This window comes from Eumetopias jubatus, unplaced genomic scaffold, assembly GCF_037043125.1.
Source record: "Eumetopias jubatus isolate StellerSeaLion01/CBP00866 unplaced genomic scaffold, mEumJub1_p1.0 scaffold_11, whole genome shotgun sequence".
Taxonomy (NCBI): domain Eukaryota; kingdom Metazoa; phylum Chordata; class Mammalia; order Carnivora; family Otariidae; genus Eumetopias; species Eumetopias jubatus.
In genome coordinates, this window is record NW_028274817.1 from 113,367,413 (window position 1) to 113,383,234 (window position 15,822).

At 44.5% G+C, this 15,822-nt stretch overlaps 1 protein-coding gene and 1 long non-coding RNA gene across 4 annotated transcripts in view; one reads left to right on the plus strand and one right to left on the minus strand.

The window, feature by feature from the left end:
• LOC148163136 (uncharacterized) overlaps window positions 1–3,258 on the plus strand; it is a 28,629-nt gene extending 25,371 nt beyond the window's left edge. Inside the window, exons 2-3 of the long non-coding RNA XR_015769410.1 lie at window positions 760–836; window positions 2,733–3,258. This is a non-coding gene — a long non-coding RNA (uncharacterized LOC148163136). The remainder of the gene's footprint in view (window positions 1–759; window positions 837–2,732) is intronic.
• Window positions 1–15,822, minus strand: part of NHS (NHS actin remodeling regulator) — a 344,262-nt gene that overhangs the window by 44,637 nt on the left and 283,803 nt on the right. For all 3 annotated transcript variants that reach the window (XM_088028512.1, XM_088028511.1, XM_088028513.1), the window contains exons 2-3: window positions 6,610–6,762; window positions 1,995–2,128 (exon numbers count right to left, since the gene is read on the minus strand). In XM_088028512.1, coding sequence (XP_087884638.1) covers window positions 1,995–2,128; window positions 6,610–6,762 — 287 coding nt within the window. The remainder of the gene's footprint in view (window positions 1–1,994; window positions 2,129–6,609; window positions 6,763–15,822) is intronic.

The following is a 15,822-nucleotide window of genomic DNA, read 5'->3' on the forward strand; positions in this document are numbered from 1 at the left end:
AGATTGTGTATCAGAATCTCATTATGAATGCTTTTTTCTGTCGCTGTCTTAAGAAAATATCCAGCAGTATGGTTGCAAATTTTCTGTCCCTGTACATGCAGCCTTTTCTCTGGCAGCAATATACGGCCCTTGTAAGCTTAATGCATAGAATTGTGTTCTATTCAGAGTCACCTCCAGGTCTGAGGGATATAACTTGAATGGAAAATCTTCCCGTGAACTTGGTGACCCAAACTTAATCAAATAAATGAAACAGTATTTCTAAAGTAATTGGGGAGATCTTAAGTATTATCATTTGAGATGGGTACACTTTCTGGTTTACATAAGTGTGCTCTAGACTCCTCCTCTTATTGATGTTTGTTGGGTAAATGAAGCACCCTCATTGTTATTTTAGGCTTTTTCCTATAGCCTTACTTTGGTATTTAGGTATTATTAAAAATTATGCAGATTATGACAAATGGTGTTATTTTTATATCATTTCTGTAAATGCTCAACATTATTCTCTCCCACCCGCCCCCCTGAAAAAAACAACTTAATGAGCCACAAAAACATGTTATAATGAATGGAAAAATATTTTTAGCATTTTTATGCAGAAAATGCCTCATTAAAAGCAAATGCTTTAGCAAGCAGATTTGAGCTTAATAAAACTTTTGTTGAGCAGGAGCTTTTATGACAAATTACTAGCATGTGTAACTATTCTATATAAAGACCTAGAAAGCCCTAAGAGGCTCTCACCTTCCTTTCTTATCCCTGGGACTGCAGCAACATAGTTGAGTGTGACACGGCACAGAGGAGACTCGATGAGCCTGAAGAGCATGGAGCCCATGGTGCAGCCACAAGTAAGAAAAATATCTATGTATTGGTCAATATCACTCACTGTTTTATCTGGCTGTGTAATAACATGCAGATTCATTTAGATGAAGTCTGTTCTTAGCTGGATGTTTGGCATCCTGCAGTCCAGATATTTTGCATCTGTTTTGCATATTGTAAAAGCCATAAGGGTGCAGGGTTTATTACTATACATAGAAACTTAATTTCAAGTACTTGGACCCACACTCGTAACTTCTTTAGACTTTGGGCCTCAAACTGTAATGACAAGGGAGCAGGGATCTAGCCATATGGGCTGATTTGGTCACAGAAATCATAGCCCCTCACTTCAGTGATGCCCTCCTCAGAGGCACAAAATGCTCACCTATCCCCACCAAGGCCTTAGAAAGCACACTTGTAGTGATGATGTTTGTAGGTGTTGTGAGCTGGGCTCAGCTTCATCTGTGAGTCATACGTGGGGGCTTGGGCTGAGTTACAGGCACACCCACCCAGGCAAAGCTGAAATCACCAGCTGATGAGGACACTCGGGTAACTGGTTACCCCGCAGCACTAGCCTTCCTTATAGAAAGGGGAAGCATAAAAGGATGACATGGCTCATCTTCAAGTGGTGATTTTTCACATCATGTAAGTTTTTTTTCCCAACCCACCCCACCGAGTCATCTACACCATCACCTGACCAGTAACAGTGAACATTTATTGAGGTCTAAGTCCGTGCCAGGCACGTTGCTACATTATTTCCATGCCTTATCTCATTTACCCCTCAAACTGTATGAGCTAGGTGCTATTGATATCCCCATATTACAGATGAGGGGACTGAGGACAAAGAAGTAACCTGCCCTAAATCTTTCAGCTTGTATGCAGAAAAATGAGTGTTTGAAGCAAAATTTTCCCCCTGATTTCAGAGTCCTTAATTATTATTGCTTTGCTGCACTGTACAACCAGTTAACTAAAACAAAACAAAACAAAACAAAACCTCTGTATTCCCACTCTATTCCCCAAAAGACGCATGAATGAAAGGGGGGGAAAAATCCAGTTGCTCTCAAATGCCCATGACTTGTTCTCTTAGGTGGCCCAGCCTCCTCCACTAGGAGGAAGGAAATGGACTCCCAAGACCCACTCATGCTTCCCGATGAGCAAGGCCAGGGCTGCGGGATGGCCACCAAGCTCACCGTTAAGAAGTGCCGGTCCTTAACTTCGCGCCTCCTCTGGCTGTGAGCTGGGGGATAGGCTGGCAGTGGAGGAGCTGCTACGGAAAGGGGGACAGCAGCTCTCTGCTCCCGGCGGTCACTCCGGCTCCGGTGTTCTGGGGGCAGAGAAAGTAATGATACAGAAACATCCTTGGCATTTTCCATTTCTCTTTCCCCCTTGGGAGGGTGAGCAAAAGGCTAGAAAAAAGTGAGTTTTTCCTAATCTAGCTCATCTGTATACCAAATAAGATTTTCGGAATGGTTTCAAACTAAACTTTCACTTCACAATAATATGTAAATGGGCACTTATATTTTAGTGGGTCCATCTCATAGTGAGATGGCTCGCTCTGAGTTTGGAAAAAGCAGTGTATTTTCAACGTGCTTCATTTCAAAACAACATGAGCAAAAAAAAAAAAAGAAGTCTAGAGTAATGGTGGAAGCTTTGCTGACACTGATGCTGGAGTGGATCATAGGCACAGGCATGCCAGAGCCTCTTGGGGAGTGGCAGGAACAAAGGCTCACAGCCATCCAGTGGGTGGTGGAGTCAGCTCACACTGGCTCAGGGCTGCGGGCTGCTGCGTGGTCAGGAATTTTGCAGGCCAGTGGTAGCTTGAAATTGGCCACGGTGGGGGTATTTACATCACAGAAATTAGTGGGTGTTACACATCAGGGCTTTTATCTTCTTACCATCTATCTATTTATCTATGTTTTCTTTTCTAGAGAGCCTGTGACCAGCGCACCATTGCAGCCATCTAAGCTCTGTCATGCCTAACACTCAGAGGGCTTTGAAATCCTAGGCTCCTTGAGAAAGTAAAGGAAACCCAATGATGACAGCTTTATCCCTAAATCAGATGATTTAGGGATAAAGCTACCTCTGAGGAGAGCCAAGAGATTTCTGTTTGTGGGATAAAGTGGTCCTGACTTCACAACAAGAATCACTGAGAACCCAAGAGCACAGTTTAGCTTTCTGGGTGTTTCAGTGAGCTACAAAGCACACCCTGCCCAACACACTGGCCACAGTAAAGGCCACCCTGCCTGCAAATCCAGCCCACGCTCATGCCTGGGGCCTCCTCGTCTAACCCAGATACACAGTCACCATATAGGTAGTCTGTGCTAAACTGCTGCCACAGCCAGTGTTTAGCAGAAATCCCTTTTGAGATAAATGTCTTCCTTGTTAAAGTGTCTACCTCCAGTGCCACCCTCTTTTTTCTCTGCAAGCAAACAGTGGGCTTTTCTAAATGGGCAGCACAAGGAAAAAGTTACATTTTTAAAATTCATAATGAGGAGTAGAATACAGGTGTCACTGGTTAGGAAAAGGTTGGAGGAAGGGGGTCGGGAGGGAGACATCAATTCAATTTCCCATTTAGTTGCTCCCTTCCTACGGTTTCTTAAATCTCTCTTTCATTTGCCCTAGGCTGGGAGGAGGCAGGCTAGATTAATAGCTCCCTAATAATATTTTTTTCTGGCGGTGTGGTGGGGACGACATTCATCTGCTAGAGTCTAAAACTGCAGTAGACTTTTGGTCCTTATTCCTTTAGACCAGTGGAACTTAGACCTCAGCCCTGAAACTTGAAAGAAAATATAAATATCTCTTTATAGCCACTTAGTAATCTCTCTCCCTGTCTTACAAACATAAACAATGGCATCACTTAAAGCCATTATTGGCTCTGAGTATAAAGAATTGCCAAGAAAAAGGGGAAAGAAAGAGGAATCAGATTCTAAATAATTCAAAATCCAATGAGGTGTAACTTGCTCTGGGAAGCCTTCTCTGAAGCTCCATGGCATGATTAGTGCCTCTCCTCTGAGTGCCCATAGCACTGTGCTGAAATTACCTGGTTACTTGTCTGTCTCCTTCACCAGACAGGCATTCCCTGTGCACAGGGACCAGATGTTAGTTATTGCTCTCTGAATCCTAGGTTTAGCACAAGGCTGGGGCCTCAGTAGGCTTTGCTGAGGGGTTTGCTACTGGGCAGATCTTGAAAGCAGTCAATTTCTAGGTTCTGATCTCAGTCCTCCCAGCTCTCTCCTTAGAGCCTCACCCCCAAAAAGAGCACAGCGCTGCTGCCACCACAGCTTTACTTGTCTGGGCTTCATTATCTACTCAGTCCTGGTGGAAGCCAGGATCTTCCAGCTGTCCAAATAGAGAACCTCCAGGGAAGCTCACTGCGGCATCTGCCGAGCAAGGCCGTTGTCTGGTAAGTGTTAGTCAAGGCCACCAGATGGCAGAAGTGGTATTCTGATGAATGCACTGCTAAGCTACTGTTTCTTGGACAAGGTTAAAAAAAAAAAAAAGTCACTTTCTAATTTTAATTCCACACTGCATGTTTTTAATTCTGTGATGCCTATAATTCCTGTTTATGGCTCTCTGCAGTGCTATTAAAACTACTACACCCAAGATTTGCTGTTGAGACAACCTCAAAGAAAGCCAGTCTGTGGAGGACAAGATGCAGCTCCACAGTCTTCCTTCTAAAACCCCAGGAGGCATTATATTCCTCTCTCAGCCCCCAGGAGGAAGTTCTGAGAAAACTGATATTGGTACTTGCTGTTCCTCAGTTCTGTCATTAAGTCCAAACCCGACAACACAGTGAAATGTGATAGCTTACAAGCCGCTTAGTGTTATCTGGTTGAATCTGGAAAAATCTAATCAGGGATGATTTGTGAATAATAATAAAAGGATAAAAATAATTATGTCTAAAGGGCTAACGTAACTCAAGCTCTCTGATGATGGGATCAGAGAAAGTATCTAGTGAGAATGATCAGATTCCTGTGTCATCATTCTGTGCCCTTAATGCTCAACCAGTTTCCTACAGAGTTTGATTTACTTACACACACATTCATTGAGGACCTACTCTATGTCAGGTTCATGCTAAGTGATTTGAATAAAAAAATTAATAAGACACCATCCAGAGCTCTTGAGTTGCTCATGGATTAATGGTGGAAGACAGGCCTGTAAGAGGCTAGAGATGATATAAGCTTATAAGTGGCACGACTGGGAAGATGCAAAGGATATTATGGGAAGGGTGCTTTATCGAGGCTGCAAAGGAATGGTGAGTGTTAAAGAAAATTTCCAGAAGGTGGCTTGCACTAAAAATTTGGTAAAGAAGTACTTTTTAGCCAACTACAAAATCGAAGTGACTCAATTTAAAAAATCCAAGTGAATAGTAAGAATGCCAGAGATACTTCTAGAGGATACTGGTCATCACTATTATAGCTGTCACAGTATCTGCTACCAATAACCAAGGGGAATTTTTAGAAACAGTTGCATTAGGGATATTAGTAGGTTAATTCTTTTGTTAAAGGGGGGAGAAGATGGGATTTGGGGAAAGGGAAAAGTCATAAACATGTGGAAGAAAATAAGTTGAAAACAAATGTGTCATTTCTCCATCCTCATAGTGACATTAAAATGGTTTTTTTTTTTATTGTAATACTTTTGAAAAATACTATTCCTTAAAGGACCGTAGGGAATTTGGAACAAAGGCACTGAATGTACAGATACCATCTGTCTCCACAGCAAAAATCTAAAGACCAAAAAAGCTGGTGTGCCCACTTCTGATACCCAACTTAGGGGGCTCTAAAAGGGTGATGCCAGTTTTTAATCTCCTTGTCCTAACTACAATGGTTTTAAGCCACTGGAAAGTAAGAGAAGGCTGTTACCTTCTACCTTGCCTGCTATGTGTCTTATCTCTGGCTTTTTCAGGACTGTGAGAGAAAGAGAAAGAGAAATATTTATTTTCCTAGGACACCGTATGGTGAGGAGGAAAAGAGCTCTGGCTGGGGGTCTGGAGGCCTGGATCAGGGTCTTGGCACTCTGCCTAATGGGGTATGTGACCCTGAGCAAGTTTTCTGACCTCTCTAGGCCTCCACGTGCTCCACTGTAGAATGGACCAGATCACCGGTTCTCGACAGGAGCACATCCCCCGAGGGAGGTTCTGGTTGTTAGATGACTAGGCGAGAGCCAAGGATGACAGCTGTCCTACAAGGCACAGGAGGGTCCTGAACAAACAAAGAGTGCCCTAGGTCCCACCTGTGTTCTACCAGCATTTCTTGACAGGGAAAAGCCTAGAACCTATTTCTGAGTCAAACCTAATTCTCTTTTAATTATAACCCAAAGGGTTTTCTTTTTGTTGTTTCTTTTTCTGTAGTTTTTTTGCTCATGTTTAATGTATGCAGAATGCACCAGTTTTGATGGTTGTGTCCTCCTGCCCCTTAACTCCTTCATTTCCCTCTACTTTTTGTTCAGAATGGCTTCTGATTATCTTTACTTAATCCAAACCTACTTTTGATAGGCACAAACATCTGACTGCTTTATGATGTCTTTTAGTGTAGTCATGCCCAGGTATTTGTATATTGCAAATGTTATAAATTTCCTTTTAAATTCTCTTTATTATCATATTTAGACCATGGTGCTCTTTCTAATTATACATATAAGCAGGTTATATTACCCCTGAATTTCATGTCCATGTAGAAAAGGGAGCATTTCAAAGTAGTTGCTATAACAAGGTGAGGTGTTAGAACTGATGGGACAAAGAACAGCCCCTGGATGGGACAAGCTCTGAGTCCTCTCCCCGAAAAGCCCCCTGAGCCGGGGACCAGTTACCTCTGCGCAGGGCTTGCAGGCTCTGCCTGGCATGGCGGTGCAGCTCCTCCACACAGGGCGGCCTTGTGGCCGGGAGGAAGATGTTTCTCTGCTGGTGCCATGGTGCACGGTAGTATACGCTCAGTTTACTCTCAATGTCCAGGGTGGAGACGGCTGCAAGACAAAGAGAGAAATGGGGCATTATATATCACAAGCTTTAAATTGTGCATCTGGCAGAGCCTGGGGTGGGGGACAGGAGTGGAGTCTGGGTGGAGTGGAAGTCCAGAGCGCTGCGTTCACATTAGGAATGCACTCAAGGCTGGAGAAAGGTTTGTCGCTTACAGTATGGAAAGAGACCACCTTTGCCCCCAAGCTAAGGGATGGGAGACCCCAGGATACCAACCATCTGCCTGTGACCAGCTTACTTTCTCTCCATACCTCTTTGCACTCTCTGACACAGTCGCTCATCAACCTGGACAGACTCTTGGCCATCCATGCTTGGGAGTGGGATGCCGGGGGTGGGGGGGTCTGCCTTCCAAGAATGCAGAGAAAAGCCTCAGGAATGAGTCAAAAAGGTCACCCTAGCTCCAGTCTTCTGGCCATAGGGCCTCAGAATTATAGTTCTGCACACCTGCTCCTGATGCCCACCTGAACTTTGCTTCTCCCTTGCTCTGCTTTCTGTCTCCTGTGACCCCTGGCCCCCAACCCTGATTATTTCACCTTATCTTGTTTGCCAACTCCGTTGCCTGCCATCTTTTGAAGCATTGCTCAGCTTCCTTAGTTTCATCTAGGGGAGAGGACAAGCACTGAAGAACCCATTGCAGGGGTACTGGGGGTTAAGTGAGGAAATTACAGTGCAGGTGAGGAAAGGGGTACCATCCTTGCAACTCATCCAAGAGATCAGGGAAAGAGGCCTCTTTCCCCCAAACACACCCTAGGTCTTCATGTACATACTGAGCCTAGGATAGAGATCACCTACGAGTGATCGTCAGATAAATTTATCTTCAGATAAATTCTCATGGGAAGAGCTGGTCCTAAGCAGGAGGATTCTGGTTAGGAAATTACTGTACAGAGGAACTCCTGAGCACCTGGGCAGCTCGCCAGCCTCAGGAATAGTGAGAACTGGCCCAGAGGGCTTCACCTGCCAGACCTGTTATCCTGACCAGACCCCTGTTCCTCCCAGTCTCATTGTCTCACTCTGCTGCTTTCCCACCTTTTCCCCAGTGTACGATTTGGGCGTGTTCTGCCCAAGTGTTTATTCCTGTGCCCCAAACAGACTTTTGGTTCTTCTCTGATCCTTTTCTTTTTGAAGTCCGGTTTACCATTTCACTTTGTCTGGGAAGCCTTACACAGAACAAGATACTTGACAGATAAAGCAGAAAGACAAATGGAAGAGGGAGGATACTTTTGTAGAAAGGAAATAGAAGAAAACTGGGGAAAATGCAACCTTTTGGTAATTAATCCTCCTCCCCCCACCCGGTACTGCATTTATGGCAATTAGTTTTGGTTTTTTCTTTTTTTTAATTTTTTTTTTTTTTTGAGAGAGAGTGTGCGCACTAGTGCGGGGGAGGGGCAGAGAGGGAGAGAGAACCTCAAGCAGGCTCCGTGTTCAGTGTGGAGCCCGATGCAGGGCTCGACCCACAACCCTGAGATCATGACCTGAGCCAGAATCAAGAGTTGGACACTTAACTGAGCCACCCAGTTGCCCCTTGGTTTTCTTTTCTAATGCAGTCTTCGGTAGTCTTTTTTTTTTCCCTAGGATAATGCATCATAATCACAAGGACCGCCAATAGAAACAGATATTTCCAAAGATACTAAAGAAACATCACGTGGGCAGCATCAAAGGGACAATTCCATACTTGTAAACAATGCCATGCAACAGAAATTTCTGTGATATGCCATCCAATGTGGTAGCTACTGGCCACATTGGCTATTAAACACTTTATAATTTTTTAAAAACTTTAAATAGCTATAGGTACCTATTCTATTGGACAACCATAACCATGAATATTCTATTATATTCTCTCACCTTCAGCTACAGAGCAGGTTACTCCCTTTGACCTACATTTTTTCTTCGTTGGTGTTTAATCTCTAATAATTCAGGCCCAAGGGTTAGAGATCCCAGAATTATCTTCCTGGGTAGGGGAGAGTATTTTTAGGGCAGAGTTCTATGGGGCCAAGCATAAAGGCAGCCACTTTTCTTTCGTCATTTACTCTATAACCTCAACCCTTTCCTTGGAAACCGTAAGTGCTTGGTGAACCAGTCGGGGGTCCCACTGAGTTCTGGGGACAAGAAAACCTAGGAGGAATCACTAAGGGAGAAACCAGCCTCTTCAGGCCTCACATGAGGCATGGGAGGCCTCGAGGTAGAAAGGGCAGGCCATATCTAGATTGGAGCCTCCCTTCTCTCCTGTGTCAAGTAGCGGGGAATGTGAAGGCAGAGGCTTTATTTAGCCACCCTCAGAGGAATGCTCTGGTTCAGTGACGAAGACTGACTATAAAAAGTCAGCCCCTGCCTGGTTGCAGAGGTCAACTGCAAAGAGGACAAAGGTCATTATCAAACTTAGTAGAGGTGGGTGGGAATTCATGTGCTAGTGACAGCTGGGAGAAGGTACTGAACAGAGAGCTTGCCTGGGGAAAAGAAGAGGCCAAAGAAGTTCATTGGGCAGTTCCAGGAGTGGAGGGGCTCCTGAGCCACCTCCTCTCCCAGGCCCATCCCTTTAGGAAAGTAGGAACCAGGATTCAGGGCTGAGCCCAGGTGACTTGGGGATAGACCGAAGACTTTTATAGCCCCTCAGAAACCAGGTCAAGTGGCCATGGCACCTTAATCTTTGTATGGGGAAGAGCTAAGCTCCTGCTGTTTATCTCAGTGTTCATCTGAAGAAAAGACTCATCAGAAGTGCTTGTCAAAAACAGACTACTGGGCTGCAGCCTAGACTTCCTGAACCAGAATTTCCTGCAGAGGCCTAGTACTCTGTGTATTTGAAAAGTGCCCTCAGATTATTTTTTTAACATGAGGTATATATGAGAAACACAAAACGTTATCTGATGATGCCTTGGAATCTTATGTGAATGAAGGGAGATGGGCAACATGGTGGGCAGGAAGAGACTGCTGAAAATGGAAACATCTATCCACACCTGGAATATTTTCCAAATAGTTCTTAATGTCCTAGGCACAGTGCTGGGTGCTGGGATATAGCACAGAACAAAACACGCAAGAATCCTTGCCCTCCTGGAGTATATGTTCTCTGGTTCTGTGTGAAAATGGTTTAGATGTGATTGTGCCTGGAAGCAGTCGGTTGGGCGAAGAGCGACTGACTCTGTTCTACTATTATACCGTTCCCTGGAGGTAGTCCAAGACCTCTAGACTTCTAAAGGCCCTAACACCAAAAAGATCATAGTCTCCACTCCTCCATCTCCACCTTTCTGCAATAGGTAATCCCAAATTAAAGCATAAATTAGCAATCATAAAATAAATGTAAAGAATTTCTGTAAAATTCTCTTTCCTCATTATTAAACATAAAATATAAAGTTATTTGAAAAAAAAAAAGCATTTTTTGGTACCACTGCTTTGCTGATGCCCGAAACATTCTTACTGTTCCTACTGGGCAAGCCAGTGCTGAGTTTCTGGGCTGCAGAACTCGGCCTGCCGCTCGGGACTGTGGATTTGCAGATGCAAAGACTAACACAGGAGTTCCAACACAGCCAGCCAGGATGTGGTTCCTGGGAAGAACCAGCTCTCTCAGTGACAGCCTTCAGGGCTCGGAATCCTCACCTCTCCCCATGTAGTCTTTTTCTTTATCTGCTGAGAAGCTATAATGGATTTCTGCCATGCATTAGCAGGTGAACATTTCACTCATCAGTTGCCACAATTGTGTTTATCTCTTAGAGGAGGAAGGGAAGGAAAACTCTTTAATCCCTTTGCTTTCAGTTTTGTCCTTTGGTTACAGAGCATTAACTAGTATTATGTGTCCACTGGAGGCAGACATACAGGCAGTAATGGGGCTCTTCCAGGGAAAACTCCCATTTTTCCTTCTTAAAAAACAATCTACTCCTTTCTCTAAGCAACAGTTCAACGGAAGTTGAGTAAGTCATTCGTAAGCTCATTGCACCATGCCATTTATTGCAAAGCTGTCCCACATCTTCAGGTTCACCCTACCCCCTTTTCTTCCCTGTTTAACAATTATACCATGGCTCAGCCTTGAAAGCTAGTGGTGTTAGTACTCCCAGTAATGTTTGTTCTCATAAAAATGATACAAAGTGCAGCAAGGAGGTTTCTCCTCTGCTTATGCGGATACATCCAGGCCCCCCGCCCCAGGTAGGCAGAATTCTAGGATCCCCCCAAGATACCTGTCCTCTCCTGTATGTACCCTATGTAGTCCCCCACCAGCTTGAGGGTAGGTGAAACCTGTGAATTCTATTACATTATATGGCAATGGGGAGTTTAAGATCCCTACTCAGTTGACTTTGAGTTCATCAAACGGGAGATGATTTTCTTGAGTTTATCTGGCCTAATCAGCTGAGCTTTAAAAAAAAAAAAGACAAGAAGCAGCAGAGACATTCTCTTGTTGGCCATGAAGAAGCAAACTGCCACACTGGAGAGAAGGCTGTGTGGCAAGTAATGGCAACAGCCTCTAGGAACGAGGGCCTCAGTTCTACAACTCAAAGGAACTGCATTTTGCCCACAACCACTGAGCTTGGGAGGAGCCCCCAGGGCTCAGATGAGAACTCAGCCCCAACCCAAACCTTGACTGCAGCCCAGTGGGACCCTGAGCAGAGGACCCAGTGAACCTGTGTCCAGAGCCCAGACCCGTAAGATAGTAAACGGGTGGTATTTTAAGCTGCTAAATTTGCGATACGTTGTTAACGCAATCACAGACAACTAATACACCCTCCCACTACTTCCCTAGAGCCAGTTGCTTGCCTTGCCTGGTACTTTCCTCTCCTCCCTTTGTTATTGCTCTTCAACAAAGGGGTATATGATGGCATGGATTACAATGGGAAATAGGGTTATATGCCTCATTTTTATTCCCTACAGCAGAAAAAAGGTTATGTGGGTGTACCATTTCTCCTGTCCAACTATAAGCTCTCACAGAGAGCTCGGGCTATATGCCAAGCTGTACATTGCGTGTATTACATTCCTGGTATCTTCACACAACCCAAAGATTAAAGTATTGCTCCCATTTTACAGCTAAGGAAACAGGTATCAGAGAAATACATAAATTTCCAAAGTCTCATACACCTGGCCTATGGATGATCTGGGACTAGAAACCATCTCTATTTGGCTTCCAAGCTGCTGCTCTTTCCCAAACCAATACTGAAATGTTTGCCTAAACTAAGGCTGATTGGGGGCGGGTGTAGAGTAGGCCATCTGCCACATAAAAAGTATCCAGTACGTCTCAAAATCAAAAGATTCAGAACTACTACTGTCTGCATCATCCATAGGACTAGATGTAACCAAGAACTGAGTGACTCTTTCAGAAAGTGCCCAGGAGATTTGTCATATTCCAGATATACAAACAGACACCATAAAACCAAACTGCTGAAAGAGAATACCATTATAGGAAATGTCCACAGGGCAGTGAAAAGTCTTTATAGACCAAACTTAGTTCATTCCCCTGTCAAACTCCGGATATAATGGAATTGTCTGGACCTTGATTCATAGTGATATATTGAAAGCACAGATCTGGTCACTGGGTTCATCTGAAATGAAATGACTTGGAAATTGAGGAAAACTAGTGGCTGCCACTCTCTTGGGAAGGCCAGGCCCATTTCTAAGGACAGGAGGAGGCTCATGTTTAGGAACTATTGGGAAGGGATGAAAATCAGGGGGAAGAATAATCTTGCCCTAAGCTTTTCCTGTCCTGCTAGGGTTGGTACTTATTTAATACTGCCTTCTCTGGCCTGGCCTCCTGAACTTCTAACTCCCTTAAAGCTTGATTAGCCCTAGGAGGAGTGCAAAATGCTTATTCTTGGCCTGGCTTCCAAGCCTCTGTACCTCAAGTCTCCACCTCTGCCACTGTCTCTCTCCGCATGCTATTCCTTCTTCCTTCTCTCAGGCTTTCCAGAATTTAAAAGGGGTAAGGTGGCAACTGAAATCAAAGTCTGAATGCTACGTATGGTGAAAATTTCAGAAAGATGTGCAGAGTGATTCAGAAATGGAATTGCCTTTTGGATTTTTAAATGTTCTTAGAGGCCTACAGGTCAGACTACCCACATCCAACCTAACTAACCTTCCTTCCTTCCCTTCTGCCCATCACACCCACCCCCATGACAAGGGTTCCTTGCCAGGAACATAGCTCTCCACAAACCATCCATTCTGATGCCCTGTGACAGAAAGCAGCAGGGAATGTGTTAGCACATTAATATATTAATGAGCATCTGAAAGAGTCAGTGTCACAGATATGTCACCAATTTGCTCCCCAGGTCCCTGCTATGCTGAAGCCAATCCTCAGCTGTCATCAGCTTGGTAAGCAAAACAGAAATCTTCTCAGGTTCTCTCTTGCTGCTGCCTGGGCTCTCAGATCTGTTAGGGAGGTAAGGAGGGATGGGATTTCACCAAGTGCAACCATTATTCCTGCCTGCCCTTCCTTCCTTGGTAACCAGCCCCTTGCCCACTCTGTTTGGCAGGGTGGAGGAGGGAGCAGGGTGAGGAGCACTGAGGTTCCTGCCACTTGTGGAGCAGCCTGACACCAGAGCCAGGTTCCTAGTCTGTCCCTGCTGGACTGCCTTTTCTGTAGAACCACAATAATTCAGACTTGTTCGCCACTGTGGACAAAGCATCCACTGGGACCCCTCAGCATCAGAAAAATCGAAGCCTTCTGACAAGTTCCAGTGTCCTGAAACATTCCAGCACCCACGGAACAGAACATGTCTGTGTATTTATTTATACACTAAAAGGATCTAGAACGATTTTTCCTCTAGAAATATTTCCCCAACTTCTAAAACAAAATGATGCTTCATACTACAAGTACTGTTTAATTATTGCTGTTACTGTTGTTGCTGTCTTCATGTCCGACATCCCATGGAAAGACCACTAGAGGCATGGGTTCTACTTGCAGTTCTGCACTCTCAGGCAGTCATGGAACCTTCCCAGGATCCAGTTCCCCATCTTTACAAGTGAGGGTTTGGACTCTCTACTCTCTGAGTCCTGTCCTGCTCCGTTTATGCCTCTGTTTTCTACCAGTCATCAGAATAAGTGAGGTTGCATCATGCAGAATAAGAGATGGGCTCTGCATTCAAGCAATAGCAGATGCACTGGGGAAAGACCCCGAGCTCTGGGCTGGCAAGATGGGGGTTCATCACAGCAGCAGTGGATCCAGAACAAGTGACTGAACTCTTTGGGCCTCTGTGCCCTCCTCTATGCAGTGGGAATCTTAGGAGGCTTCCTGGAGCAGTTCTGAGAGTCCAGTGAAATGGTAATGCCCTTGCCATATCCCTGCTCACTACCTATCGTACCCTTTCCTGGACTGCGAACAAAAGAAGACCAAGAGGCCATGATTCGGGGGGTCACAGTTCAAAAGAGGACAGTCTGGTGCTCTCAAAGGTTCTTGTTTCTTTATTTGCCTGTCTTCTTGGTGAGTGAAGTGTAAACAAAGATGAGGCCACTAGAGATCACTCTTTGGGGGACCTTACAATCTGGAAACTAGAAAGAAGGTTGCCTACAATCAGGGAGCCTGTGGTCTCTCTGACAAGTTGCACGTCTCTGGTGTCTGATACTGGTTTACTGGGGCAGCATTCAGTGTAATGACGTGGAGATGCTAATTGTCCAAGTCGCTATCAGAGCTGCGGCACTATACATTCTCAGAAGTGGTTTATAATTTATGTGTTTATCTTTAGGTCACTCTGCTGCCATGTTCTACACCATGCACTTCCTCCAGAATGTAAGCACATAGCCATCTGTTGCAGCTCAGCTATTGTTTTAAGAAAATTCCTTTAGGCATCTAACAGAATCATTGAATTCTACTGCTGGGAGGGACCTTGGGAATTATGGAGTTCTGTGTTTTTTCAGACCATAGGGCATGACCCAGCAGTGGATTATGAAATCCATTCAGCAGGTCAAGACTAGCATTTTTAAGACAATGAAATAGAATAGAGTAGAATAGAAAATACCAAAATGCACTGCCTGTAGTATTGTTTTGTGAAGCTACTGTTTCTGTCATGTGTGTGCATGCTGGTAAAAATGTGTTTCTGGCTCTGGGTAGCAGTCAACACACTGAAAGCTACTGTTTAGGCCACCCCTCTCATGGACTGATGAGGAAATCCAAGATTTGAAGATCTGACCCAAGATCACAGAGCAGATTTTTGGCAGAGGCAACACCAAAGCTCAGGTCTCCTGACCCACACACTTCCCTTGGCAATTGTTCAGCCTGGCCGCTTCACCTTTCATCTCTCTTAGTCGTTATTTGCTACCTATCAGGTTGTACTTCCAAAACAAAACAAAAACCCAAAACACTTCTCATCTGTTCTCCAAGAAATCAGCCATTTTTATTTTAGGATTCCAGAAGCACTTCAGCCAAGTGAGCAAAGAACATGTTCCCCTGGGAGGCTGATGCTGCCTGTCAGCAGACCACATATTGAGCAGCACTAGTTTAAGGAATGAGAGACCAAGGCAACAAGGTAAGTATTAGGGTGAACAATATTAAATTAGTGATATTCAGCTGTTTTGCCCTACAAAAACTATCTGAATAGCTTAATTTAATAATTAGGTCAACCCCAAGGTTAGCTTTGCCAGAAAGGACATCATGTTCTTGGTGGTAAAGTGCTTCCCTTCCAGCAATCTGGACTGAAAATGACCAGCCCATCATCAAGAAGTGACACGTTTGTTCCAGTTTTCAAGGCATGGGTGCCTGAGCTTAAATCAGAGGGGACAGGGAAGGGAGCTTGGCTCAACACTTGCTTCACCAGCCTCACACCCCTTAAAGAGACAAGGGCAGTTTTACAAGTTTGCAAACAGGTTTTAGTGGAGAAAAGATAACACTGATCAGAAATAAGGAATTTGATCTTTCAGGAGAACCAAATGGAGAGTTAAGAAATACTTCCAAGATTTAAAAAAGGGTGAATGTCACAAATCTGTTTTCACTATTTGCAAAGAACCAGCTGAGGTTGGTTGCAGGGAAGAACATGAGTATCATCCTTTGGTTAGGTACTCTGCTTTCCTTGAAATTCAAGCTGGAAAATGGAGAGCAAAGAAGGCACTCTGCCCACAAAGATGAATATGGGGTTTTAAAGTCC